Here is a 26,952-nt window from a genome sequence, read left to right as displayed (position 1 = left end):
ATTTACAGAAGCACTAAATAGGAGGATTATCTTTTTCTATTTGAAAACTTGGAACAGCTTGATTCTGTAGTGTTTCCCATACATGCACCCAGCAGTGGGGCTGCGGCGCGATTACCACTGGATTCCTAGCGCCACAAGAAAGATAGAAATATATTTGATATACATGTATTCTAATCAAAAAATGTGTTGTGCACCCTAAATGCTTTTTTTTTTTTTTAAACGTGTATATGAAAGGTGGCCCCAATTGTACCCCACATACATTGGCATTATAGTCATGGAGAAATATTGTGGAAAATACTAGGGATGTCGGGGGATACATTTGGATGGTCATTCTAATTGGTCAAAAATTGCTGGTGAGCTGGCTGTCGCCTTGCATGGTTGACTCTGCCGTCGGTGTGTGAATGTGTCTATGAACCGCTGTAAGCCACTTGTGGTGTGGCAGAATTTTAATCAAAAGGAGGCAAACATATTATGCAGGCATATCATCTAAAAACGTTAGGCCTAAGTAATTATTTTGCCTGCGATTCTCCTTCAGGTAAAAAAAAAATCAACATTATTGGTACAGTAGTACAAATCATACGGCAACGATTTGGGGAAAACCTAAATTTGAATTTTGAGATGTTTGTTGCCTGTCCTGGAGCTCCGTGGCTCGTCTGGTGTATGACCCGCATTACATGATCCAAGCTCTAATGTAACCGAGCTGGACTTGGACCAACAATGGGTCTGACACCTACTGACTTTCTTTGAACAGCACTGTTATGATATTTATGCTAGCAGGTAGAGTAGCAGTTAATTTAGTGATAACATGCATTGAAAAATAAAAACAGCCCTAGAAAATAGGGATGCACCGATACTGATACCGACACCAGTATGCGTACTCGGGCCCGATACCGGCTCATGTACTCGTGTACTTGAGAAAACCTCTCTGATACAACTGCCATATCACTTTACACAACTTGACGTAACGTTGAAGTGCCAGTAAACCCAAAACGTTTATTTTTATTTTTAAACATGGTCATTTGTCCTATATGATCGTCAACATAGTAATCAGTGTAACATACAGTGGTAAGCATACGTTTACGCCCCCAGGCTAAAGTTGAATAAAAAGAATAATAATTACCGTAATTTTCAGACTATAAGCCGCGCCTTTTTTCCCATTTTTCGATTCTGCAGCATATATAATGGTGTGGCTAATCTATGGATTTTTACAGCTAACGGCCACTCGGAAAATTAGTATTCGTAGCTTAAATCAGTATTCGGAGCTTCGTTGTTTTTTTTCCACGTACGTGACGTTACCAGAGCGAGGAAGGCAAACTATAAGTGTCAGCAACACCAAGCAGAGAAGCGAGAGAGGTGGAGGAAGAATAGATATCTTGTTTCCCTTCACTTTATAACACAACATTAGCGGGATCTCGGGAGGAAAAGTAATACTTAGCGAAATGCTAACCTTAGCTTAGTTGTTTGTTTACGTTCGCTGTACAGCGCCGCGCCAATCAACTGTGACTGGCTTGCTGCAGAGCGTGAGCGTCTTGGGAATACCCGGACAATATAATGGATAGAATATGGACACATAAGACAATCAATATTCTGTATTTGTTATGGATTTATTGTACAAATTCCCTGAAAAGATACACGTTCCAGGATGAATTGAAAAGCTCCCGTAAGGGCTGAGATGGCAGAGGACAGCTGATTTGGAACGGAACAACAGCTGTTCGCTTTCACAGGGAAAAACTAAGGAACTTCAACCTACTTAGTCCTACTAATTAATGTTCAAAAGCTATTAAATCTTCAACAAAAATATGCAGATACTGTCAAAATCGGTTCCAGGGAGTATATAGGGATTATTAATGGTGTTTTTTTCTGGAACGAGTATTCGAATATTCGCTCGGAAAAACCAACGAGTATTCGAAGCCTGAAAAATGGCATTCGGGCCAGCCCTAATGGTAATTAGACATTAAAACACCTAGTCCAGTGCGGCTTATATATGTACACATCATTCAATTTAGCTGCTGCGGCTTATACTCCGGTGCGCCTTATAGTGCGGAAAATACGGTAATCTTATGGATATTTATCTTAATGCCTTAATTAAACAAATGAGGAAAAATCTGAGATTGGGATGGTTTTATTTCAGTTAGCCTATTAGCTGGTTTGATTTGCATTGAGAAATCATTAGGCTAACTAACAGCTATTATTATAACTGAAAAAACCATACCAATCTCTAGGTATGGTGAAGGGTATGTGATGATGTGGGGCTATTTTAATTCCAAAGGCTAAGAAAACTTAATCAGGACGCATGGTATCCTGGACACATGAAATAACAGGCTTTTAAAAATAAAAATCTGCCTGCCTCTATAGGAATTTAACATAGGGGTGTCTATACTTATGCACCCTGTATTTTGAGGGAGATTTATTTATTTACGATACATTATTCATTCACAAAACAAATTTGTGCCCTTAAAGGTTGGATTTTTCCTCATTTGTTTAGTTAAGGCATTAAGATAAATTTCCAAAAGATGAATTATTATTCCTCTTTTGATCAACTTTAGCATTGGTGCCTAAATTTATGCCTACCACTGTATTTATAACAGTGTTAGAAATAAGTCCCCAATTGAGAGTAAAAAGGGGCACTGGCGGCGCGGTTTGTGTGGACGTGTTGAGCTCCGTCTGGGGAGCGGTTGACTGCGGCGTCCGAGAGGAAGTTTAGCTTGCCGGAAACGTATTGTATATCGCTGTGCTTGGATGGTGAAGCTCTGTCTGAGCAGCGGTTTATTAAATAACCACGTCCGAGGGTTAGGATTCCCGGACAGCTATAGAATATCTCTAGTGTGTGTGGCACATTTCCCATACAACATCGCTCATTACAACTCTCCCAAACAACGACGGTACTAAAAAAGTATCAAAGAGTTTCCGTGGGCCGTAACCATAGCGATAACACACCCAGTTCTTTCCCAGAGAGAAACTGTGAAGGTTTTATTAAGTATTCGGTAACAGTATCGGCGAGTACCCAAATGGAAGTACGTTGTTCATGGTCAGAGAAAAAGGATCGCTGCATCCCTACTAGAAAATACTGACAGCAAAACAGTGTTGTGCTTCAGAAGATTATAAACGACACAATGATACTGTAGGTGGTTTGAGCTCATGAATGAATGGCTTGAGACCAAAAGGTAGAAAGCATAAGGATAACAGGTGACTTAATAATAGAATGTACTTGGGGCGGTAACCATATAGGCAACACAGCTTAAAAGCAACTAGATTTCAACCTGTTGTTCTATGTCATTTCTTCTCTTCTCCAACCTCTCTTGTCTCTTTTCATAGCCCCGACATAAAGGCATAAACAATTAAATGATACATAAATAAGGCACATAATGAACGGGAAACATCATCATATGAAACATATACAGTGGGATGGCTAGCTGATATAAATTAAGATTTTGAATCCTAATTTTTTTGTACCTATGCATATTTGCCATTTCTAGGTAGAAGGCTAGTTTTACATTTCGTACGAAAAATACAAGTGACATCCCAAGGGTCAAGAAATCGGTTGGAATCAAGAAATTATTTAGCAGCTATTTCAACGTTTTTCCGCAAAGCCAAATGAAACCAAAAAGCTCTACCTTCTAATAAAAAATGGGCTGGTAATTCAACTAACGTTAATAGAACAGGTAGTGACATCATTTCCTTTTATGGACTCCGTCCCCCACAATAGTGCCTATGTTATCTCTGTTCGGGTGGAGAAGCACTGGTTCTGCTGTGCAATTTCATCCAAACACAGCACAGTGATTAAACCATCTAGTTGCTCTGTGATAATTAGCAGTACTCTCCTAGTATGGAAGCCTTCTGTCGTGTGTCGAGCAATCCTAATGATTATCGTTAGCTTGAAATTATTTTAGTTGGGCGAGCCCTAGGCACACATCAGCACTGTGAACACGCACATCAGTACGTGCATGCGAACATCAGCTGCGTGCAAACGCACATCAGTACGTGCGCAAGCACATCAGTACGTGAATGCAAACAGCACCATGAACATCAGCATCGGGCACATCAGTTTCCTGCATACTTACACTAACACTCAGCACCCTGCACACGCACATTTACACCGTGCCCATCAACACCGTGCATACGCACATCAACAAAGTACAGCTCACACAAACCTTAGCAGGGCTGCTGGAAGTCTTATGGGAAACACTGTACTGCCTACCATTAACAACACACCTGAGTGTCGTTTTAAGTGACTTAAGTGGATTTGATGTAAAACGTCAAGTGCAATTATGTGGAAAATTCTGTTGCTACTGTATCTACCCAGGGCACATGAGGCTTCATTCACAGTGAGGAAACTTGAACCATGGTAATTAGTACATTGCCGATTCCTCCTTAATGTGCAACTGCAAATGTACCATCTACTAATGTGTCAAACACATATACACATACAGAGACTCTCTCTCTCTCTCTCTCTCTCTCTCTCTCTCTCTCTCTCTCTCTCTCTCTCTCTCTCTCTCTCTCATGCACTCACACTCACTCAAGCTCTCCAACCCTGCTCAACCCGATCAAATTCACCTGGGGGAACAGCACAACCTCGTTCTGCCAGAAGCTCTCAGTCATGTGGGGAACACACACACACACGCACACACATGGACACACACACACACACACACACACACACACACACACACACACACACACACACACACACACACACACACACACACACACACACACACACACACACACACACACACACACACACTTGTATATTTAGGGTTGAAAAGTGTTAGAATCCTTCAATTGAACCTTGACAAACACCTAAATTACGTGTTGGAAAAATGGTCCAAATGTCGTTAGGGACTTGTTTGAGTATGTGCAAAGTAGTGTGAGTAATGGTGCATATTAGTGAGTAATGTCTAGCAGTGATGGCATTTGAGTGCTGGATAAAATGCCCTCGGAGAGAGAGTGTGGTTTTGATATAACTAACCATTAGACAACATGTTTAGTCATTTGGCTGACACTCTTATCCAAAGCGATATCACAGTGAATTCAGATACATGTCATAACAGAGCAGGTAGGAGTTATTATTATATATTATTATTATCTTAGACTCAATGACACCTAGAGCTGGAAATCCAATCACACTGATCTCTTTGCCTCTGATGGCCATAGTCGCTTGTCATGTGACCCAAATACCCGAGAGAGAGAGAGAGCGAGAGCGAGAAACAAAGAGAGATTATACATATGAATGATATACTTAAATTGTCTTTTTAAAGGGCTATTGTCATGCCGCCAGGTGTGGGTGTGATAAGGTGGTACAAGCCGTCTGAAAGTCATTCCTTCCCTGTGCCATACTGACATCACAAGTGGGCGTGTCCAGATCGCTGGATAGATCAGTCTACCAGCGATCTGGTAGACTGGTATCTATCCTTCATACATCTGGGTGGACAAGCCAACTTGTGATGTCACAATGGCACAGGGAAGGAATGATTTTCAAATGCCTTGTACCAGCTAATCACACCCACAACAGGTGGCATGACATGAGCCCTTTGAGTATTATTTTTATTTGTGTAGTATTCATACTATTTCTAAATGTTTATGCTTTGGCCACGTATGTTTCCATGCCAAGCAGAGACAGACAGCCTTGTGTGTACTGTCCTTTCATAGAAGTGGCCTTGTCCCACAGCAATATCCGCACATTCATTAAGCCACCCTTAATAGCCAAAACACACAGTTCGTTTAATGAGGTTACCTGGCATTGTTGTAGCAGGCACCGAAATTAATGAATGTCAAGCTGCAGCTCCAACCCTGTCGACCCGAGTCAACACAAACACGTCGCACAATGAAGGTCCTTGTGATCCATTCATATCTGGAATGCTAATTCATCTTTTTCGCTTTCAAGGAGAGTGCCTGTTAGTGAACGATGTGAAGAATGTGCACAATGTAGCTACAGTATGTTGCTACGGCAAGGCGTATATGAAACGTCAATTTGCAACGTTTGATTCCATCGACTTGATAGATGTTGAGGGTTTTGTGAATGACAAAAGCTTTTTCGGAGATACAAAGCAGGAAATGCCAGAGGAGAGAGAGCTCTTTGTAGATGACCTGAGACATTGCAATGCATCCAAATTGCATTTTCTCACTGTACGCCTGTCCTTGGATTCTCTCGACAACCTTTCACCTGATCGACTAGGCGCTCGGTGGATGTGACGCTGAAGACCCAAAGAAGTGCAGCCTCGTGTCGTGTGAAGTCTTCCGGGTGAGTGGGTCCTCGAGAAAGCTGAAAGCAGTGTTACGGGAGGCCGTGTGATCAGCCTGTGCCTGGGAGCAGGCACGCTTCTGAATGGGGCACGGCACTAGTTAATGCAAAACATGACACTGGCACCAGCGAACATTATGAGGAAGGAGGGATGTGGACCAATCCTCCATGGACGCCCCCTGCTCTACTTGTGCAGAGGTGACCCGTGTGTTCGGCTCTGCCCTCCCATCCACCATTGTTATTTATGAGCGTGTAAAGGTGTCCTATTGCAGGGAGAGCGGGCGCGCCACCTGTTCCAGCAGTGGGCCAGAGTACTGCTGCCTGCTGCAGAAAGGTGAGATATACTGTAGATATATTCAAACCCGCTTAATGTATTAATAATCACCCTCTGTCTGGTTAGGTGGTGTAGAGTCAATGACAACGCGAGATAAACTGTGTGTACATTTTGGTGCGGTCAGCAGGAATGACCTTATCCAGAGACACTGGATAACCTGCTTTAGTTTGTGAATATTTATCATCTAGTCTGTACTTTACTCCCTTTGTTTAACGTCGAATACATATCGCCGTATACTGTATGTGTGTACATTGCTGTTGACTTTAACAAACTTCTTGGAAGGTTCGAGAGTAGAGCAGAAAGTATGGTCGACTCTGTTGAGCCTGACATTGTTGACCAGGCTGCAATCAGTCCTACTCGGGGCTTTGGTCTTTTAGGGGCCATCCGTCTAAATCGCCACGCTAACGGACAGGGAAACAATTTAAACGCAGTGTGTTTTAAAGGCAGAAATAGACGAAAGGAGAACGACACTCACGCATCTTTTGATTGGACTCGGTTAGCACGAGCGTGGGCGTAGTTAAAGAAACATAAAATATATCCGAAAAAAAGTGAAAACTTGAAACTACAAGACGTGCACGCAAGTTCCAGTGGGGTTCACTCGCTTCACCTTGTGTGCGGCACTTCCGTCAGCAGCCTCGGCACGGGGAAAAGATGAGCTTAATCACAAATGAGGATAATAATCTGGACCGTCTTTTTTTTTCTCTCGGCGTGTGATTAAAAGTGGAGTTTATATACGTCGGCGCTTTCCTTCCCTTATTACGGGGCTGCCCTTTTGTGCTGAATAAGGATCCACAAGGGTTCATTATCTCTTCTTTAAAATTCATGACATTGAAGGGAAGCGACGACAAAAGGCTTCTCCACCGGTCTGCTGGGAGCAGCATATCTCCCCCCTGTCCCCTCCTGTATACACTGTGGAGTCGTGGGGAGGGAGTGTGGGCCAGTGGGTGAGTCGAGGGGGAGGGAGGTCCTGTTGTGGACTGTTCTCTCTGCCTCCCTATTGTTCGCTTTGCTAGGAGGAGGTGCTGCCATGGGCTTTTATACTCTCTCTGTCCCTAGAATAGCATGTCCACACTTACACACACACACACACAATGACATACTATCGTGATAAAACCCACGGCAACACACAGACTCACACAACACACGTGCACACACAAGTCATTTAAACAGGGATGAACGCGCGTTGCTGTTCCTGTTCCAGACATTCATTCAACAAAGTCTGACAGGCACATGCATGTACACACGGACACAGATGTGCGCACGCAGATGCAGACATAATTGAAAGGCGTAGCCGGGCTGAAGGGCAAACGGACCCTGGCCTGCCTGGTGAACAATAAGCGTTGTGCGCAGTGTGGACCCTGGGCAGGGCGCTCGTCTGCTCCCTATGAGGCCCCAGAGATATTTCATCTGACATGAACTCCCTCCAAGGAGCAGCCGCAGAGCCAGAGATGCACAGCCTTTAATATGCCCACCAACTCTCTCTCTCTCATCCCCGTCTAACATAGGATATATCTCCATGTCCCCAGCTCTCCCACCATCCTCTCTCTCTCTCTCTCTCTCTCTCTCTCTCTCTCTCACAGACAGACAATATCTCTCTCTCTCTCTCTCTCTCTCTCTCTCTCTCTCACACAAAGCATATCTCTCAGCGTCTCCCTCCTGCTCAACCCTCGCCCTCTCTCTCTCTCTCCACAGAGATAAAAGCACAAAAGGGGGCTTAAATGAAAGGGCCGTCAAAGGGACATCGATTTCTAATAGTGGCGAGGTCAGTAGGGGTGTGGAGGGGGGTGGGGGCGCTTGGTCAAGGGCACGAAGGAGGACTGTGCTCTCTCTTTAGCTGTGTCTCTCTGTGTCTCTCCACCACTAGGCACCAGATGAACCATCCCATCCCCATCCCAGGGAACACAGACCTCCTTGCAGTGCAAGCTTCTTCCCTTCTCTGCAGGCATTACCTTTCCCAGCGGAGAAGCCATTGAAAGCTGTGTGTGTGTGTGTGTGTGTGTGTGTGTGTGTGTGTGTGTGTGTGTGTGTGTGTGTGTGTGTGTGTGTGTGTGTGTGTGTGTGTGTGTGTGTGTGTGTGTGTGCGTTTGTGTGCGTTCTCTTGAAAAGTATCCAAAGCAAGCCCTTATATTGTACGGTAAATAGAAGTGTGTTACATTGATTTACAGAATGTCTGTGGATACGTTGCCACATGATGCCCAATTCCAGGGCATCGTGTGTCAACTACTCTGTAAGGCTCTCATGATCGACTAAATTGTTAGAAATCCCTCAAATGTAGCCTATTCATTTAGCCAATGGGATTGATTTGCAAATACTGAAATTGAATCTATTTAACTTGAGGAGACTATGGAATTGTGTTGGCATTTATATAAAATGATTAATTTGTGTTGTATATGAACCTGTCTGTGTGTGTGTTTTGTAGATATTTTGTGTATTGTTACCTGAGTGTGTGTGAGCCTTCTCTGCAGAGAGTCTACCTCTTACCCGTCAGCATCAGACTTTGTTTCTATTGCATGCTGGGATTTCCTCGGGGACCCGGGTAACACGAGACGAGCGTCAAACCGAGTATGAAGAAGAAAAGAAAACACACCTTGGGCCTTTTTCTTTTTTGTAATAAACATGAAACCCTGTTTACTGACAAGAGGGAGCAACCCAAGGTGGGCTTTAGCTGCCATTGGTTGATTATCTTAAAATATTCAGTGGGAACATTGTTCAAAAGGCCTCTTTGGGCTCTCAGGAGGACTCCGGCTCGTAGGAGAGCAGAGCGAGGTTATCAGAGGCCGCGCACCTGGAAAACTTTGACACGTAGAAAGTGCCATCTGTTGTAAACGCTAGTCGTGGCATTAAACATGCATGGAGGCGGCGTGTACCAGCAGGCCATCCTCCGCTCCTATCTGCACACTTTGTAGCAAGAGTTGAGCTGTGGATCACAGGCTAGGGAGACGGCAACCCAGGAGACAGGGATCACGTGACTGTCGAGTGGAAATCCAGAACCATTAGCGACTCCACTCTTAAGTGACACCTACTGAAACTCCAACTCGTGCAAGCCGGACGGGTGCAAACAGACACACACACACACAAATTCACAAACGTACCAGCACTGGATAACACACACATCAACTGTTGTGACATTTACTTGATATAGCTCTATATGCCAACTTTATTTGAATACACATCTTTCCTTGTTCCCAGATGCACCCTGTGTGTGTGTGTGTGTGTGTGTGTGTGTGTGTGTGTGTGTGTGTGTGTGTGTGTGTGTGTGTGTGTGTGTGTGTGTGTGTGTGTGTGTGTGTGTGTGTGTGTGTGTGTGTGTGTGTGTCAGTGTGTGCACATATCAAGCGGATATCCTCCATATTGTTTTTCCTCATGCCATGTCATCGCCAAGAATACATAACTACACAGTATGTATAGATAAACACGGCACTTCAAAGCAGCATGCCTGCTCATATCAAGGTACTTAGGTCTCCTCCGCCGAGAGGCACTTAAGCCGAATTAATGTTCCGACGCCACGCACTAAATCAGTCTGTGTCATAGCCACCGAGAAACCGCCCGTTAAAAACAATCAAATAAATGAAAGCCCCGGACCGCTTAGGAGTGGTTGTGGTCGTAGCGTGAGTGTCGGCCCCGTACCTGCCGGCCCCGGGACAGCCTCGACCTCCAGCGTCCAGGGCCCACCGTACGTCACCCTGAGGGCCAATGACAGGCTCTCCATGTGAACAGCCCCCCATGGAGGTGAGGGGGGGGGGTGGTGCGGACAGTTTAGGAGGTCGCTGTGATGTACAGCGGAGGTCCCTCCTCTTTATGAGCTGTGGCGTCCGAGCCGCGTAACCATAACCCCCCGACCCCCCCCCCCCCCCACCGTCCCAGGCTTGGGGACCTTGGACTTTCTGGGCAGGGAGAGACAGTTAGATAGAGTGAGAGTGAAAGACAGTGCGAGAGAGGGAGAGAGAGGGAGAGCGAGAGAGAGAGAGAGATTCTACCTGCCGCAACACCAGCCCTGCAACGCCTGCCTGGATGCGTCCCACCATGCCAAGCTCGGGCCAGCAGTGGTGGGCAGCTCATGAATGAGTAATAGCAGCCACATTAACATTCATACGGAGTGGAGGAGGCCCCGGAGTAGGACCGAATGGGGAGAAGGGAGCGGGGAGCGGAGGTGGGGAGGAGGCCAGAGCAGTCCGTCTTCTAGAACAGCCACTGATTAATGTTTCATTCCAGCTGGTCTCGTTCCATCACTCCTCGCAAAACTCCTCGAGTTTTCCCTACGTAGGGCGTGTGAGTGTGTATGTGTGTTTTTGATGTGTGAACAGGTGCATTTATGTGTGTGTGTGTGTGTGTGTGTGTGTGTCTGTGTGTGTGTATGAGTTTCTTCCTTCCATTTTGTTATAAACGGATGAATGGAGGATTTGGAACCGTCCCGTCCGATTACAAACTCAACAGCCCACGTGTGAACTGGAGGGCACGCAATAGAGCAGCAGAACACCATTTCCTGGTAATCATTTACCAGTTATTTTAAAATAAATGCGTGCGTGTTCAGCTGTGGATTCTGTAATGGATTCTGCCATGGTGGTTATGATAAGATTCCCTACATATCCACTTAAACAAGCTTCGTCGGCTGTCATTCAGAACAGGACAGACGACACATTCTTCTGCACCGTAACAGATATAACATTGTTACCGGCTGTCGTCATGTCCCTCTACTGTTTCCTCGCCCTATGGCACACCTGTGTGTGGGTGTGTGTTTGTTTTTTGTGTGTGTGTGTGTGTTTGTGTCTGTGCGTGTGTTTGTGTTTTATGTGAGTGCGCAAACTGCGCATGCGTCTGTGTGGGAGACGAGAACGCAGCGAAGGGGAAAGAGATTTGGAAAGTTTCGTGACAAAGGAGCCGAAGAGAGATTTTTTGCTAAAGGTGAAATAAAAATGAGAGTGCTCCTAGGAGAAATACTCCCACAGCCATTTATCTTTGCACGGTGAGAATACTTCACACCGACGTGCCCGTAACTCTCCACGGCCGCAATAAAAATGAGGGGGAAGGATGGCAGCATGTAACGTTGCAGTCATGGCGCTGTTCCAGCATTATGGTGTGCAAGATGAAATGGTGCAAATAAAATAATTCATATTACTGCGTTATTTTCCCCCAAAATCACACGTTTAAGCACTCTTAATATTAGCATGTAGTTGAGCGCAAAATGGCAGACTAGTTTTATAGACAATTCCTATTACCCCCCATGGAACCGTTAATAACCTGTTTCATACCTGTTTCATGTACTCTATTCGATTCTTCTCCCAAAAGGTGCATTGGGCTTATTTTGACCGGCGTTCTGTACAACATTATCCCTTACATATATCATATAAGTCCGGACCAACATAGCGGTTGTGCGTGAGAGACATACGAACGTATGCTTACCACATTTGTAAAAAAAAACTGCTCAATGGCGCAGGGCAACATCGAGGAGAGATTTGCTTCCTCATCATGGGCGCCTAGCCACTCCCTAGTGCATGACGTGCCGGATGTAGAAATATCCTCGTTAACTAGCATTGTAGCATCATAAGCGAGAGGTCTGAGGGAGCACAGTTGTTAATAACCCCCCGGATGATTCTCTATATGTGATCCTTAAACTACACTCCTCCTGCCATCTGATCAACAATTATTATTTAACAATTATTATGCCGGGCCGAACCAAGATTTGTTTCATTGTTTCACAATGTTGTAGTTCAAGTACACTCTCACTTGCAATTCCTTTCTAATTTCAAAATTGCACTTTTGAGATTTGAGACTTGAGTTTTGTTTACAGCTGAAGTTTAAACTGTTGAATGTACACGTTTACCCTTAAAACCGGTTGTTGAGCCACTTTCATTGTTTAAGAGCAGATTGAATCGAATCAAATCAAATCGTGATTAATCGATTCAGAACCTTATGAATCGAAATCGAATCGATTTAGGAAATTGGCCACAATACCCAGCCCTAATTATGTGCCTATGATTGTATCCAGGTTTTTTTTGCTGAAACACATTCCTGCTCCCCACTTTTATTGGAGTGAATGTACATTTATCCATCTCAGCGAATGTTTTCGAAAAGCATCGTTTTCAGTGTCGGAATTCGCCATTTTAGTGTGTACGGAAGGGCTAAACGGATAATTATTTATGCGTTTGTAGATTTACCCGGGTTAATGTGGACAGGGCAAGGCAACGAGATGGCGACAGGTTCGGAAGCACTTGCCTACATTCCTCGGCTTGTGGAGAAAAAAGACGGGGGAAGTGAAATATGAGGTTATTTTATATAACGGATCAGAAATAGAAGACGGAGGCTTTCAGAAACTATAACGTTTGGTTGCCATGACGCTGCCACAAGCTTGTGCTCGAGACCGAGACGCTCATCAAAAAATGGAAGGTGAAATATAAATTATGATTTCTCTTTACAATGTACTTTTGTATCTCCAGTTACAACTTGACACGTTGCCTCAAACATATTCGTTAGTCCAATACCGAAGGTTAGTCCACAGCAGTCCACAGGGAAAAAACGCAAAGAGGCCAGGTCAAACCGTACTTGGAGCGGCCTTTAAAAAAACAACATAATAATCGCCTATGTACTTTCGGTTTTAACCATATTTTTTGATTGTGAGTGAAAATGATTAGCCAGCTGATCAACTGCAACTATCAGCTGATCGCGCGCCTGTAATCTAAACAGAGAGGCGTGGGGGGAGTCGCGTCACCATGACAACAACTGTTTATCAAAATAATTTCAGTGTGGAACGTGGATGCAAAACATTCCGAAAACGATAATGTGGACGGAGATAATTTTCATTGCTCAGTGACCTGCCTGCTGCTGCTGTGGCGAGCTGAGAGGCACGCCAACTGACTAGCTTCTGCGTGCAAGGAGTATGACTGAGAGTTGATGCTGCATGTGTATGTGCAAGTCCTTTCGTTCAAAGTCTTTTTTTCTTTCATATTTTCCCTTTTTTTTAATCAAAGTATTCTTTTTTAAAAAAGTATCGATACTAAAGAATTAGCGTATCGAATCGTTTTTTGCGTGAGGGCATCGTGATACCTTTCTAGTATCGGAATACCGTGCAACACTAGTACACATATGCACCAATGAGTTGTACTCAACGCTGTTACTTTGACGCGGACATGAGCCATAATTGTATAACCGTTGTATGTCTTTAGCAGAACATGGCCCCACGAGGCCCAGCGTGTGCTACATACAGCGAGTGCCAGGGAAGGAATAATGTTCCTCTGGCGAGGAGGAGGAGGAGAAAGGCAGAGAGTGAGAGCCAGTTAAGAGAGAGAGAGTGTGAGAGAGAGTGTGAGAGAGAGAGAGAGAGAGAGAGAGAGAGCGACAGAGAGAGAGAGAGAGAGAGAGAGAGAGAGAGAGAGAGAGCAGAAACGAAGAGTGGAAAGTTAAACAACATTAATGTGTGGACTTAGGGTCGAAGTAATTAGGTTTCGTGTTACATGGATCAATTGTTCCCTCCCTGCTTTGAAGCAGCCTGGGATTTCAGCCTGCAGGGGGCGATAAAGACAAGGTAAGACACTGCCTCTTTCTAGACTACCATTATACACCAAGGCTCTGAAACCATGGCCTTTCCAAGGAACCTTGTGTCCGTTCAGCATTCTAATATGAATAGGAAAAAAAAAAGAAAGGGTGGTCATTGAAAGCATATCCACCTTTGTCCCACTATTTATTTGTTAAAGATGAATATGCCATTACCTGATGCTTATGACAGCAGTATCTTGACAGATATCAAGATAAGGAAAATACAATGGTGTCAACTCAATCATAAGCAGCGTCTTCGCTGTAAGCAATAAACCATGAGGCTTAAAGCACTTGAACTGAGGATGAATAGAGCCCAGTCTTCATTTATCAAATGTGTAATTAGAAAACAAGAAGAAAACTGCTAATAGCTTTAACTGCAGGTATGTGAAACAAAAGGGCTGGCTATTGCTGAGTTTAATGTAGGATTTCAATGGGGAAGTAAGTGGCCATGTTGGATTAAATGCAAGGAAAACGTGGAGCTCAGCAGGACCTGTCAGCCGAGACAGACATGCACGGTTAGAAGTCCACTCCAGCAGTGGTCTTCCAGGTGACAAATGACCGCTAATAACATTAATTGGCTAGGGTGTACACGTGGATCACACACACACACACACACACACACACACACACACACACACACACACACACACACACACACACACACACACACACACACACACACACACACACACACACACACACACACACACACAGTGGCTTATCGATGCACACATTGACATTTGCTGAGTTTGTTATATGGGATGGGGAGGCGGTACCATGGCTGAGTCCGGTTTGATTGACAGGCCAGGAGAAATGGCCAGGCTTTTCTCTTCGTGACTTCAGACTCTTTACATGCAGGATGCCAAACGTCAGCCTTAACAGCATTACCCCTCTGACTGACAGCTTCCTAGTATACCTTAAATTGAGTCCTGATCCAGAGGGGTGACAAAGTTTCTAAAGGGGTTTCCTGCGCAAAGAAGCAGGGCTTATCACTGGGCTTTGAGAATACAAAGAAACAATACCTTTTATTGGGGTGACTGATTGATATGTATTTTGGAAACACCACTTTCATGCTGTTCAGCACGGTCCATGTTAATTTGATCAAAATATATGATTTATGCAGGATTGTGTAACCGAGGTGAATTTAAGGTTGCAGCGTTAAAAGTTGAAACATGAGTATCGAGCTGCACCACCCAGTCAATACTCAGAGAAACGGTTATGCCTGCCTCGAAGGTAGTCCCTGCACAGAAACCACCTGTGTGAAAACTTTGGCGCTCAAAGCAAGGATGTTTCAGAGTAAAAGTTAGAATATACTGTAGTGCGGGAAAAAAAAGTAGCAATAAAAAAATCACTAGCCGATGGAAAAAGAGATGGCCACTATGTTCGCTCTCCCTCTTTCTCCCCCTCCCACTATCTCCCCCTCTCTCCCTATCTCCCTCTCATGGATCCTGTTTGAGTCTACTTCAAGGGCTCTTTGTGGCTGTCTCTGTTAGCCCAGCATCGGCAGAAGAAAAACAGCTTTAATTGGTATGGAGAGGATAGAGGGAGGCTGAGGGCCATCATGTCTGCACCATGCTGGAAAACACATGACGCAAAAGCACCGTGTAATAATACATCTACCTCTCCACAGCAGTACAGAGGAAGAGGGCTATTCCTCTCCTCCGTTCAGGTTAATCAAGCTAACCGCTATCATGGCAACATTCACTACGCTCTTGTCAATATTATGCAGCTTTGAATTTCCCCATGCTAAGCACTCTGCCTCAGCGCTTCAGGCTTAGGGGAGGAGAGACGGGGGGGGGGGGGGGGGGGGGGGGGGGGGGGGGGGGGATGGTGTAGCTGTGAACCCACAGCTGTGCCAAGCAGCAGCTTCCAGAGGTCTCCCACCACAGGCCAAGAGATTCCCGCCTGCTGTCGGGCCCCCATTCCAGCAGGCAATTACACCAACTTTTACCACGGTCGGGAGGTAAAAAAAGAAACGAAAGAAAAGCTTTTCCTACAATTTCGCTTTCGGAAAAAATGGTTTCCTCTGACACATCGTAGGGAACTATAGGGACGTGGTTTGATTTTTTTGGTCATTTTTTTCTTCTCTCTCCCTCCCTGTCTTCGTCCACGATACTTTTGTTGTTGCACTAGCATTGGAGACATTTCACAGACCATTAGCTGCTCCTCCAGCCCAAACCACTCCTCAAAACCGGAGCAGGATTACAGAGGAGGGGGGAGGAGAGGGATTGGGGAAGGGAGGGGGTTGGGGAGAGATAGCAGGAGGGGGAAGTGAGAAAAAAATAAAAACTTAAAAAGCTGTCTATATCGGTTGAGCAACTGGCAGTGGAAGTCTTGCGGTTATTCAACCCAGCCGATGTTAACTGAATTACAGCTGAAGCACCAGAAACCCCAGAATGCTTTAAGTAGAAAATAAACATTCCATCATTTCTAACCTCAAAGAAATCTCCAAATCATTTTTTCATTTTCTCTCCTGTGAGTATGTTTAATAAGATGTCCATGTTTGAGATCAGATGAGCGACATTAGGTCATGTTGTCTCTCATCCAACACAAACAAGCGTCACGGAGCACACATACTGTAACCGGGGGAGGGCCTTCGGTCAGAGAGGCGTAATGAGCCCTACGTGAGGCGGGGGGCTTACAGCGCTACACCAATTATCTTTTTGGTTTCTCTTCCGTTCGTGTTGATGACAACTTGGCTAGAGCATTTTCTCGGCTGGCACAAAACAATAAACAATCAATCCGGAAATTACTCCTGGATTATCCGAATAATAGCATTTGAGTTTTTCTTAGAAAGGCCTAGGACTCAAGCCTCACACAGCCCGGAGCCAATTAAGTCTGGAGCGAGTGTCCCTCACACACACACAAACACACCAAGCACACGTTTCTTAGAATAAAGCCTATTACCGGCCAGGACTGCATGATGGTCGTTAGGATCCGGGGTAAGGAAGATTGGCCAAGGAGTGAGTGTGTGTGTGTGTGTGTGTGTGTGTGTGTGTGTGTGTGTGTGTGTGTGTGTGTGTGTGTGTGTGTGTGTGTGTGTGTGTGTGTGTGTGTGTGTGTGTGTGTGTGTGTGTGTGTGTGTGTGTGTGTGTGTGTGTGTGTGTGTGTGTGTGTGTGCGTGTGTGTGTGTGTTGATCCGCACTGTGCAAGATACATACTCATGTGCACAGCACAGATGAGTGCTTAGTGAGAAGTGAGAACAGGAAGCAGATAAGGACGTGGTTGGCTTGAAGCCTATGTCAGTGCAGCATTAGCCGGCGCGTGCAAACTCCGCTTGGACAATAGAGTCCAAGGGCAGCGGGACCTTGGACTCTCACATCTGCCGTCCAATCTTTTCATTACCTGGATTCATATCCTCCGCCTCCCCATCATCACATAACACAGCTCAGACTTTTTTTTTTTCCTTCTATTTCCTGAGAGGGGGGGCAGCAGAGATACCACACACACACACAAACACACAGGGGGAGGGCAGTTAATAAAGACAGGATACAAAATAAAACAACCGAGATGACTGAGGGGAGAAAAATGCAGAATGTGACTTCTTATTCATTTGCTATCTGTTTCTTAGTGTGGCAGGTGGAGGAGGCTGTGGGGGGGGGAGGGGGGGCAGTATAGAAAGTGCTGGCACTGAAAAGTGTATCACAAGATTTCTCTGTACTTTGCATTACTGTCACCCCAGAGATGGATGGACCTCAAGTCTCTCCTCCAACATGCCCCTCTCTCTCTCTCTCTCTCTCTCTCTCTCTCTCTCTCTCTCTCTCTCTCTCTCTCTCTCTCTCTCTCTCTCTCTCTCTCTCTCTCTCTCTCTCTATCCCTCTCCCTCTCTCTCTCCCTCTCCCTCTCCCTCTCTCCCTCCCTCTCTCCCACTCCCTCCCTCTCTCGACAGCAGCAAGGACAGACACGGGAGCTGATGATGAGTAGCATGTGGATTGTATGTCACAGAGCAAAAATGTTTGTATGTGTGTGTGTGTGCGTAAGTGTGTTTGTGTGTGTAGAGAGAGTGAAAGGAGATACAATAAAGAGTAAGTGAGCCCCCGCAGCCCAAACAAACTATAGTAAAGAGAGATGCAGACGGCTGACTCCAGTCCAACTGTTTGCATTGCTGAATCATCCGAGCTCATTCCTCTGACCCATCCTAACAGAAGTACATAGGGAAGCCTGAGTTACAAACAGAGGATTAAAGGAGGCTTTCAACAGCCCAGATGGTTAGCAGCCTCTTTAAACAAGAACAAAAACACGACTCCAAACTCCTACAGCTTGGCAATGAGAGGTTTAATGTCCTCCCTGGAAACGTATTGAGGATATGAAAGTCAGACGAAAACTAGCAGGGCAAGGACGAGCCCATACAAGCAACCTTCATCAATTGCAAGCCGGCCAGCCAGGCCAACTGATGCCATATTGGCTCTAACTTGATGTTCTCTTTGTGTAGTTTTGTAAAGTGCTTGATAGAAAGGAGCCATTTCGTCTCAGCGATGCGAAAAACACTTGCGACTGAGACATCCTTGAAGCGTTTGTGGCAGAAGCGACAAGGAGAGCCACAGACAACCCAGACGCTGCGACCACGCGGGCTGTCATTTAAGAAGAGGAAGATGAAGACGAAGGAGAAGGAAGAGGAAGAGGAGGAGGAGGAGGAGAGGATGCGACTGCGGTACTCACCACGCTCACTGGAAAGGGTGGTTCCTGTATTATATAGAGATAGACAGAGAGAGAGAGGGAGGAAAGAAACATGACATCATGAGAACATATTTTTTGATAAAAGAAAATGTTATTGTAACAAGAGTGCCCTTTCACCCTAATCATCCGCCTTCACACACACACACACACACACACACACACACACACACACACACACACACACACACACACACACACACACACACACACACACACACACACACACACACACACACACACACACACACACACACACACACAGCTGCGAGCAGAGACCAAGGACTCTCCAGGAGAGAAAATAAAAGTCAAAGAAACCACATTAAAGAAACGATTAAACAGTAGTAAGGAAACTTAGTTTGAGGCAGGAAGTAGCAAGACAGCGACGCGAGTTCACTAAGAAGGTACTGCGGTCGCTCTAGCACTCAAAACATTCGCCACGCCCGCCGTCTTTTACGGAGACAACAGCGTTTAAACAGCGCTCACGTTTGCCCCCCCCCCCCCCCCCCAGGGCCCAACCTCTCTGCCCCCGGGCCAACGGCGTTCGACTTTGCCCTTAAGAACCCCCCATGGTATTCATGTTGATTCATATGTGACCCCACGCTCATTCCCGGGGAGACCTGGGGAGATTGACGGCGTTGATATGCACATCACTGTGCACAAACATTTACCATGGGGTTTGAAGGTTGTGTTCTTTGAAGAAGACAACAAACAACGCCTGACTGCGGCAACACATCTACGTCACCACCCAAACGCTGCCTGCACAACCCCTCCATATGGCTGTTGAAGTCACAGTCACAGACCACTCTGCCACTCACACTAGGGCCACGGCCCCGTGCCCGAGCTCATTTGCATACTAAAGTCTAGAACGTTTGGCTAGTGTGACCGCGCCATCCGTATTCCAGCACGGAACTTGGCCACGGCAAACTTGGGAGAGGTGTGCCGTGCCCAAAGTACAGATGCTAATCAGATGCTAATGAGATGACACGCGCACACGCGCGGATACGCAACGTGAGCTGGATGTAAAGTCCTTGCGCGACCCTTCTTTCTTTATAGGTCCATCCATGCCCATCTTCCCCACAACAATCATTTTAAACAATGGCGGCAAGCGCTTCACGAGTGGGTTTACGTTGGTGTGATAGTGAAGTCGGGGGTTTACTTGAAATTTGGGCCGACGACAGCATTCAATTGTTGTTCTCCATTGTTGTTATGGCGGCGAGGACGCTTGGTGATGACGTATTTATCGTATTACGACGTGATGACGTATGTATGAAGGAGCAATCGTGCCCAGGCCACGGCCTTTGGGAGCAGTGTGACCACGGGCCAGCGGGGGGAGTGGGGAGGGGGGGAATCGTCCTGAATCTTCCTGCAGCACGGAACAGGCAAACGGCCCTAGTGTGAGTGGCCCCGATCTTCTGGGTACTCTGGCTAACATGTGAAGCGCATACAAACTATGTCTGTCGACCGACGCATAAATTAGCGCTGTGACTGGATTAGTTTAGATTCAAATGTGTATTGAATTCGTTGTATTGAATTAAAGGAGGTTTGAAGAACTTCTGCAAGCAGTTTACAGCCATAATATTTTTAAGAAGCATTGATGTTTCTTTGCTATTCTTTTTGTAAGTAATGCTGTTGTTCCTTTGAAGTTTTATAGTCAAATGTATGCAAAACTATGTAGTGGTAACTGATCTCACTTCAAAGTCAAGAGTTTGTTTACATGAGTTTGCTACATGTTGCCATTAGGTCGTTAAATATGCATGACTCTCCAAATATTAAAGATAGTGCTAGTTCACAAGACATTGTTTGAGTAAATATATATACATGTTTCCTTCTTTAACAGAGCAGTCTTGTAATGAATACTAAAAGAAAAATCACTGCAAACTCTCTTACTTGTTTACCAAACGCAAAGCAACATCAATTTCTACAAAGGTATTTTCCACCATGTTGACAGCATGGCGGTTTAGATCCTCTCTCTATGTGTATAAAGGAATGCCGGCTCACCCCCTACAGAACTTTGCTATACGCTTATTTAATTATTCATCTCCCTCTGTCAGGAAATCAGCCTTCCTACTACTTGCCAGTATCCCCCTGTAAATTGGCAAGCAGTCCCATATCTGGCATATGGCAGAGCTCCATTCATTCTCCTTCCATCTTCAGTTGGTCTGCTACCGCTCTCCAGGAGCAGAGCAACACATGCTGGCCCACACCCACACACACACACACACACACACACACACACACACACACACACACACACACACAGACACACACACACACACACACACACACACACACACACACACACACACACACACACACACACACACACACACACACACTCCGTTTTGATTGACAGGCATAGAAAAATGCATCGAACACAACAACAGAAAATCGCTTATACGTAAAATTGAGCCTGAGGATTTTGCAAAAAGAATGGTTGAAAAGTCTGAGATTTCCTTCACAACTCTGAAACGTATCTTGACTTAGTCATACGGGGACACGTACACAGACCATATGTTTTGTTCATTTTATTTAGTGTCCAAGGCATCAAGCCATTTCCTCTTCGCATAATGTTAATTACAATATAAACTGTGAGAATAATCAGGAATATCCTGTCTTGGATTAATACAGTACCATCTTTCCTTATAAATTGCTCTTATACTTAAATAATTATTCCATCTGTCCCTGACAGATGGACACGTCGCCTTTTTTGCTTTATCACACATTTTGTGAGTGTTGTAACACATTTTGTCGTATGAAACTGAAACTGAACAAATAATACATGCACTCTCATATTCAATGTAAATAAGCAAACTACAATTAACTTGTAAAAGCAGAGCTTCTACAAAGCTTACAGGAGCAAAAAATAACAGAATAAACCAAACTCGAGCCCATGTAGCGATGACAAAATGGCCACCATGAACTATATAATTTAAACCTGGGTCTGAGCTCAGCCAATGAAGGGGGGATAGGTAGATGGAGCACTCAAAGCAACAGAAGTCTAAAGGTAAAGGGCTCTGAAGTGTACTAAAGGAGATGAAGACTAGGAAAAAAGATAACAAATATCAACCAGAAAATGTACAGGCATAAAGGTCTTCAGAACTTTGTCTAAAAGCGACAATATTTCCTGTATGTTAGCAATAAAAAGCTGTACCATACTCTGCTTCATTATATCAATTATTTTGATATCAGTCATTTTCATTTCAGTCGCACACTAAGTCATTTTCCAAAAAAATAAAACAACCATTTGGAAGATAGGTATGGATTTGGACCAGACATCTTACACGGTTCTCTGGTGTTTGGAAGTGGAGGAAATAAGGATACACAAATATATTTTCGTCTAACCCTTAGCCTTTCTAGTAATTATATTGTGCCCCATGCATAACAATTTCAACACGTTAAAGAAACGAGACAACTAGACAATAGCTCACTTAAAACGAGACTCCTTTCATTGGTTGAATTATTATGAGGTGGGGCTAAGATTTAGAAATGACAGCTGACAAATTACTGCCTACATGTCAATGACTGGCTTGTTATATTTCAAGCTCAATGCAACTATTGAAAAGAAAAAAGGGACTTCAATGCCAAATGTGGAACCCAAAGGAGGTGTTGATAGAATTCCATTGTATGAAGGAAAGACTTTTAATCACGTACAAAGACATGCCAAAACAGCACTCTGTTTGGCTGAATAGGAGACTAAACTTGAGCTATGAATGACTGTATGACTGCATGACTTTCATAGAAAGTTCTTTGACTTCTCCTCAAACTTGCACATCGGCAGAAAAAAAGAACAAAAAAACTTGTCGCATTAGGGTAGAATGTGGAGTCAGGTGTGGTGCGGGTGGGTGTTTATGCAGAGCAAACTTGGTCCTCATAACCGCGGTTTTCCTCGCAAATAAATAATATATTAAGCATCTAATCAAATTGAACAAATGAATATGTCGTCAAAACAATTAATCACAGCGCACATGTATTTACTAACACAACAGCGGAACAAACAATCAATTATTCATAAAGTGAGCGCCGGCTAAGTGGGCTCCTTCCCGGGCGATGTGCCGGCGTAATTGGTGTGGGACTCCAGGAGTATCGGCTGGAGTGTGTGTACGAGTGCACGTACGAGCGCAGCACGCTCCGCCGCACACATACACACACGCACACTTTTCCCCATGCACCAAACTTAGTCCCCCCCCTCCCCCCAGCTTCTTCCTCCCCCTCCTCCTCCCCCCTCCTCACCCCAACGAGAGGAGCCGGAGACCTGGCTCATTACTGGCTAATGAGTTGTCTGATAAGAATGGAATATAAAAGCCATATTGCAGAGTGCTGTATGTTTATTTTGATTCATTATTGCACTAAAGTGACAAGAGTGGAGAGGCACACAATGACACGACGCATTAACATTTCCTCATAACAGGGCCCTTGTGGGGAGGTGGGTGATGGGGTGCGTGGGGGGGGCGGACCTTAAGCAACGCTGGCGGCAGGAAGGAGAGTGGCGCATGAGTGCCGATATGGAAAGGACGGCGTGCGTTGTTGCGCTCTGCGACGGGTGCTGGAGAGGTGCTAAGTGACGCACGGCGCTTTAGCCTGCCGCCCTCCCGGCGTGTAATAATTCAGCCCGGGCTCCAGCTCGCTGATGATAGGCCCTTTGACCGGCTTTATCCCCCAGAGACTGACGGGACAGGCGTGGAGTCGCGGCACTCGAGAGAGAGAGAACCGGCTGAGAGAGCGGGGGATCGGGGGGTCATGTGGCTGTGGTCTGCAGCTCATCAGGGATCTCTCTTTCAGCACGCCCCGCGTCTACTCCCGTGTTGCCCCCGCTCCTTCGGCTCCTCGTCCTCATCGTCAATCCTCTCTCGTCCCCCCCCCCCCCCGTTCACTCTCTTTGTCTCCCGCTCCCCGCCTCCCTCTGCCTCTGTCACACCATCCCTCAACGCCTCCCCCTCCTCCCCCTCTCTCTCGTCTCATGTCTGCGGCTGAGTGCTATAAGTAAAGTAAGATAAGTAGTTGTGCAGCTCGCCTTGTTGCTCTGCACACACTTCAAATCAGAGGTAACGGTGCGGTACGAGGGGGGGGGGGGGGGGATTTTCCACATCCAACTGTCACTATGAATGCTGTGTTTCCCTCCACTCAACAAATCAACGCCGCCCCTGCTCTTTTCTGCTATATATCTATATAGATCTATATCTATATAGATATAGATATAGATCTATATTTTGCAGCGACGCCTTGCTGTGATGATAGATAGCAGGTTGACATGGGTTGAGGACCACTTTGTGATTGTACACAATTTGGGCTACCCCCCCCCCCCCCCAAGAGCCTCCAACCATAGTTTCCAACGGAGAAAGAAGAAAAGAGAAAGAGAGAAGAAATTGGATCTATACACCCCCACACACGCACACACACACACACACCCCACACCACACACACGCACACCCTCAACGCAGCCAGAGCTTTCTTTATGTTTTACTTGCTTGCGAGGACCGAGGAACAAACAGACTGAGGGGGTAATCTAAACTCCTACTGAGACGGTGACTTCCAAACGGCGGCCATCAGAGGGCCATCCAGCAGCCCAAGCACCGGGCATCCTTGAGAGGACCATCTGGGGCCATCTGGGGCCGGAGACTCTCCGGTGAGCAGCTTCGGTTCCAGCCTCTAAACCCGGTCTCTGATGCACTAATTCAACTCATTTGCATAGGCATAGGACCCACTCAGTAGCTGGTTATGTAGACATAACGCGTCAAAAGGATTCACCAGGGGCAAATGTGTTCTAATCCTCACATAGCCCCTAACGTGAACGTCACCAGGCAGCGAGATAAGCACCATGCTTTTAATTTAGATGTGTACATTGGACGCGTTTACACTGCACCTAGGAGGTGTTAATGATGTTTTTGCTTTCATGGCATCAACCTCAGATCACTCTCTCTCTATGGAGCTCACAGGGGTGTTGTTAGAGCCCATCCCCGCTCCCACCCCGAGGCTCTCTCCACGCGGGGGGGCTTGTTATAATAAGTGACTCAACCCAAACATTCATTCACACCGCGCTCGGTGGGTTTCATCTTGGCATGTAAAGCATGCCTGCGCCTCGCAAGGGCATGCAAGGGTAACCTCGCGTCAGCATTGATTAATGCACACAAACACCCCATTTGCTCTGGTAGAAACATACGCTGTTTAAACAGCAGTGGGTAAGGTCTGAATATCCACGGACAAAGATTCTAAGGGCTCCAGGATCAGGACTTTTAGGGGCTATCCAGGTTGGCCGGAAGCAGTTTGGGATGTTAATGATCACTGATTTCTGATCAAAGTGTATATTTGAAGCCTTCTATTTATTGAGGAGCATGATACATTTTTTCAACTATTCCTATTGCATATTCAGAATTAAGATGAAGAGATTTAACTAATGACAGGTATTATAAAGCAGAATATATAATCTTGTGATCAGTCTTGATAGGGACCACAGATCAAACTATATAGATAGAATAGGGCCGGATAAAAAAAACGGTTGCCAATCGACTAAAGGCCGTTCAGGAGCCAGCGGTACCGCCGAGCCAACTCTCACACTGGGACGGTACAACCACCCCCACTCCCTCCTCCCTGAAAAGACACAGACTACAGCATCTGGAAGTAGTGTCTGACGCAAGCCGTTTACACACAAATGGTTTGACGTGTAGATGTGCCTTCTACAGTGGTCGCTGTCCTGTGCGACCAGCAGAAACAATCCATATTTGGCACATTGAGGACAGGGCTTGTATGGCCGCCCTCGGATTAGTCAATGGCCAAAACTCAATATTATTCAGTCTTTAATAACCTCATAATGAGATATAACCTGTCAACAGGGACTCACAAAATACATAATCAGGTGATAAACAAAGCACTGAGATAAAAAAAATAAAATGATCAGAATGAGATACATCTCTTCCTGTTGACTAATACTGGTGGTGTGTCCGTCCTGTGAGCCGCCTAAAGTCCGGTGGACACCCCGGCTGCTCCTCCACCTCAGCTCCACAAAACAAGACGGCCCTGGCCGCCTCTCGCCACCAACACACCCCCGCAGCGGGCCTCCGCCTCCCACCCAACGCCCCGACGTGGCCGTTGGGGGGGCAGAGGGGAGGCAGGGAGGGCAGGGGAGGGAGAGACAGAGGAGAGGGACAGGGAGCGTGGGGAGCCGTAGTCCCAGCTGTGACAAACTGGTGCTGACACAGCCAGATGTTTGGGTAAAATGCAGAGCCCCGTCATGGGGCCGAGGGAGGAGATGACATGCGCTTCAGGGGCTTCAGGCAGCTAAGTGCTGCTCCGAAGCTGCCGCATCGCATCCCTGAAGGCTGTGTGTGTGTGTGTGTGTGTGTGTGTGTGTGTGTGTGTGTGTGTGTGTGTGTGTGTGTGTGTGTGTGTGTGTGTGTGTGTGTGTGTGTGTGTGTGTGTGTGAATGCATACATTTACTGCATGGCTGTGTGCCAGTGTTTGTTTTACTGATTAATTGATACAATGTAGATAAATGTAGATGCATTTGTTACTTGTATGGACGTGCACAGGCTCCCTTGTGTGCGTGTGTATGTGGTAATGTGCCCCTATGTGTGTATCCCTTTGTGGATATGCAAGTGTTTGTATGCCCTGATGTGTGTATATGTGTCACGCTGTGTGTGAATTCAATTGCGTGCATGACCATGTGTGTATCCCTTAATCAATATGCCCGTGTGTGTGTTTTCATTTTCATTTTTGCTTTGGCGCATGTGTGAGCACAAGTGTGTGTGTGTGTGTGTGTGTGTGTGTGTGTGTGTGTGTGTGTGTGTGTGTGTGTGTGTGTGTGTGTGTGTGTGTGTGTGTGTGTGTGTGTGTGTGTGTGTGTGTGTGTGTGTGTGTGTGTGTGACACAACTGAGCATATGTTTGAACCCAAGGTGCCCTATTGTGGTGGCCCCTGTGAGCAGTGTCTGGGCTGAGGGTAGGATTCTGGACTACACACAAAGACCCACTCGAAGACACACCCACACCCACACCCACACCCAGCGGAGCAGGGGAGGACACACACTGCTGACACTATGGTTCCCCCAGAGCGCTGGAGTCGGAAGACACTGTCCTGTGGCCGTGGCTGAGATGCTGCCACACACAATGGAGAGGGGGGGGGGCACATGGAGGAGGGGATGGATAAACGATCCCATTCCTCCAGTCCGCTCCGCACAC

At 45.9% G+C, this 26,952-nt stretch overlaps 1 protein-coding gene across 3 annotated transcripts in view; it reads right to left on the bottom strand.

Annotated features, from left to right (window-relative positions):
* cdh4 (cadherin 4, type 1, R-cadherin (retinal)) overlaps positions 1-26,952 on the bottom strand; it is a 200,982-nt gene that overhangs the window by 100,777 nt on the left and 73,253 nt on the right. For 2 of the 3 annotated variants that reach the window (XM_056605501.1, XM_056605502.1), the window contains exon 3: positions 18,765-18,788. The exons of the other annotated variant lie outside the window; for it this stretch is intronic. In XM_056605501.1, coding sequence (XP_056461476.1) covers positions 18,765-18,788 — 24 coding nt within the window. The remainder of the gene's footprint in view (positions 1-18,764; positions 18,789-26,952) is intronic. 3 annotated transcript variants of the gene reach the window in all.

This window comes from Gadus chalcogrammus, chromosome 13 (assembly GCF_026213295.1).
Source record: "Gadus chalcogrammus isolate NIFS_2021 chromosome 13, NIFS_Gcha_1.0, whole genome shotgun sequence".
NCBI lineage: Eukaryota > Metazoa > Chordata > Actinopteri > Gadiformes > Gadidae > Gadus > Gadus chalcogrammus.
This window is presented reverse-complemented; position numbering and strand designations above follow the sequence as displayed.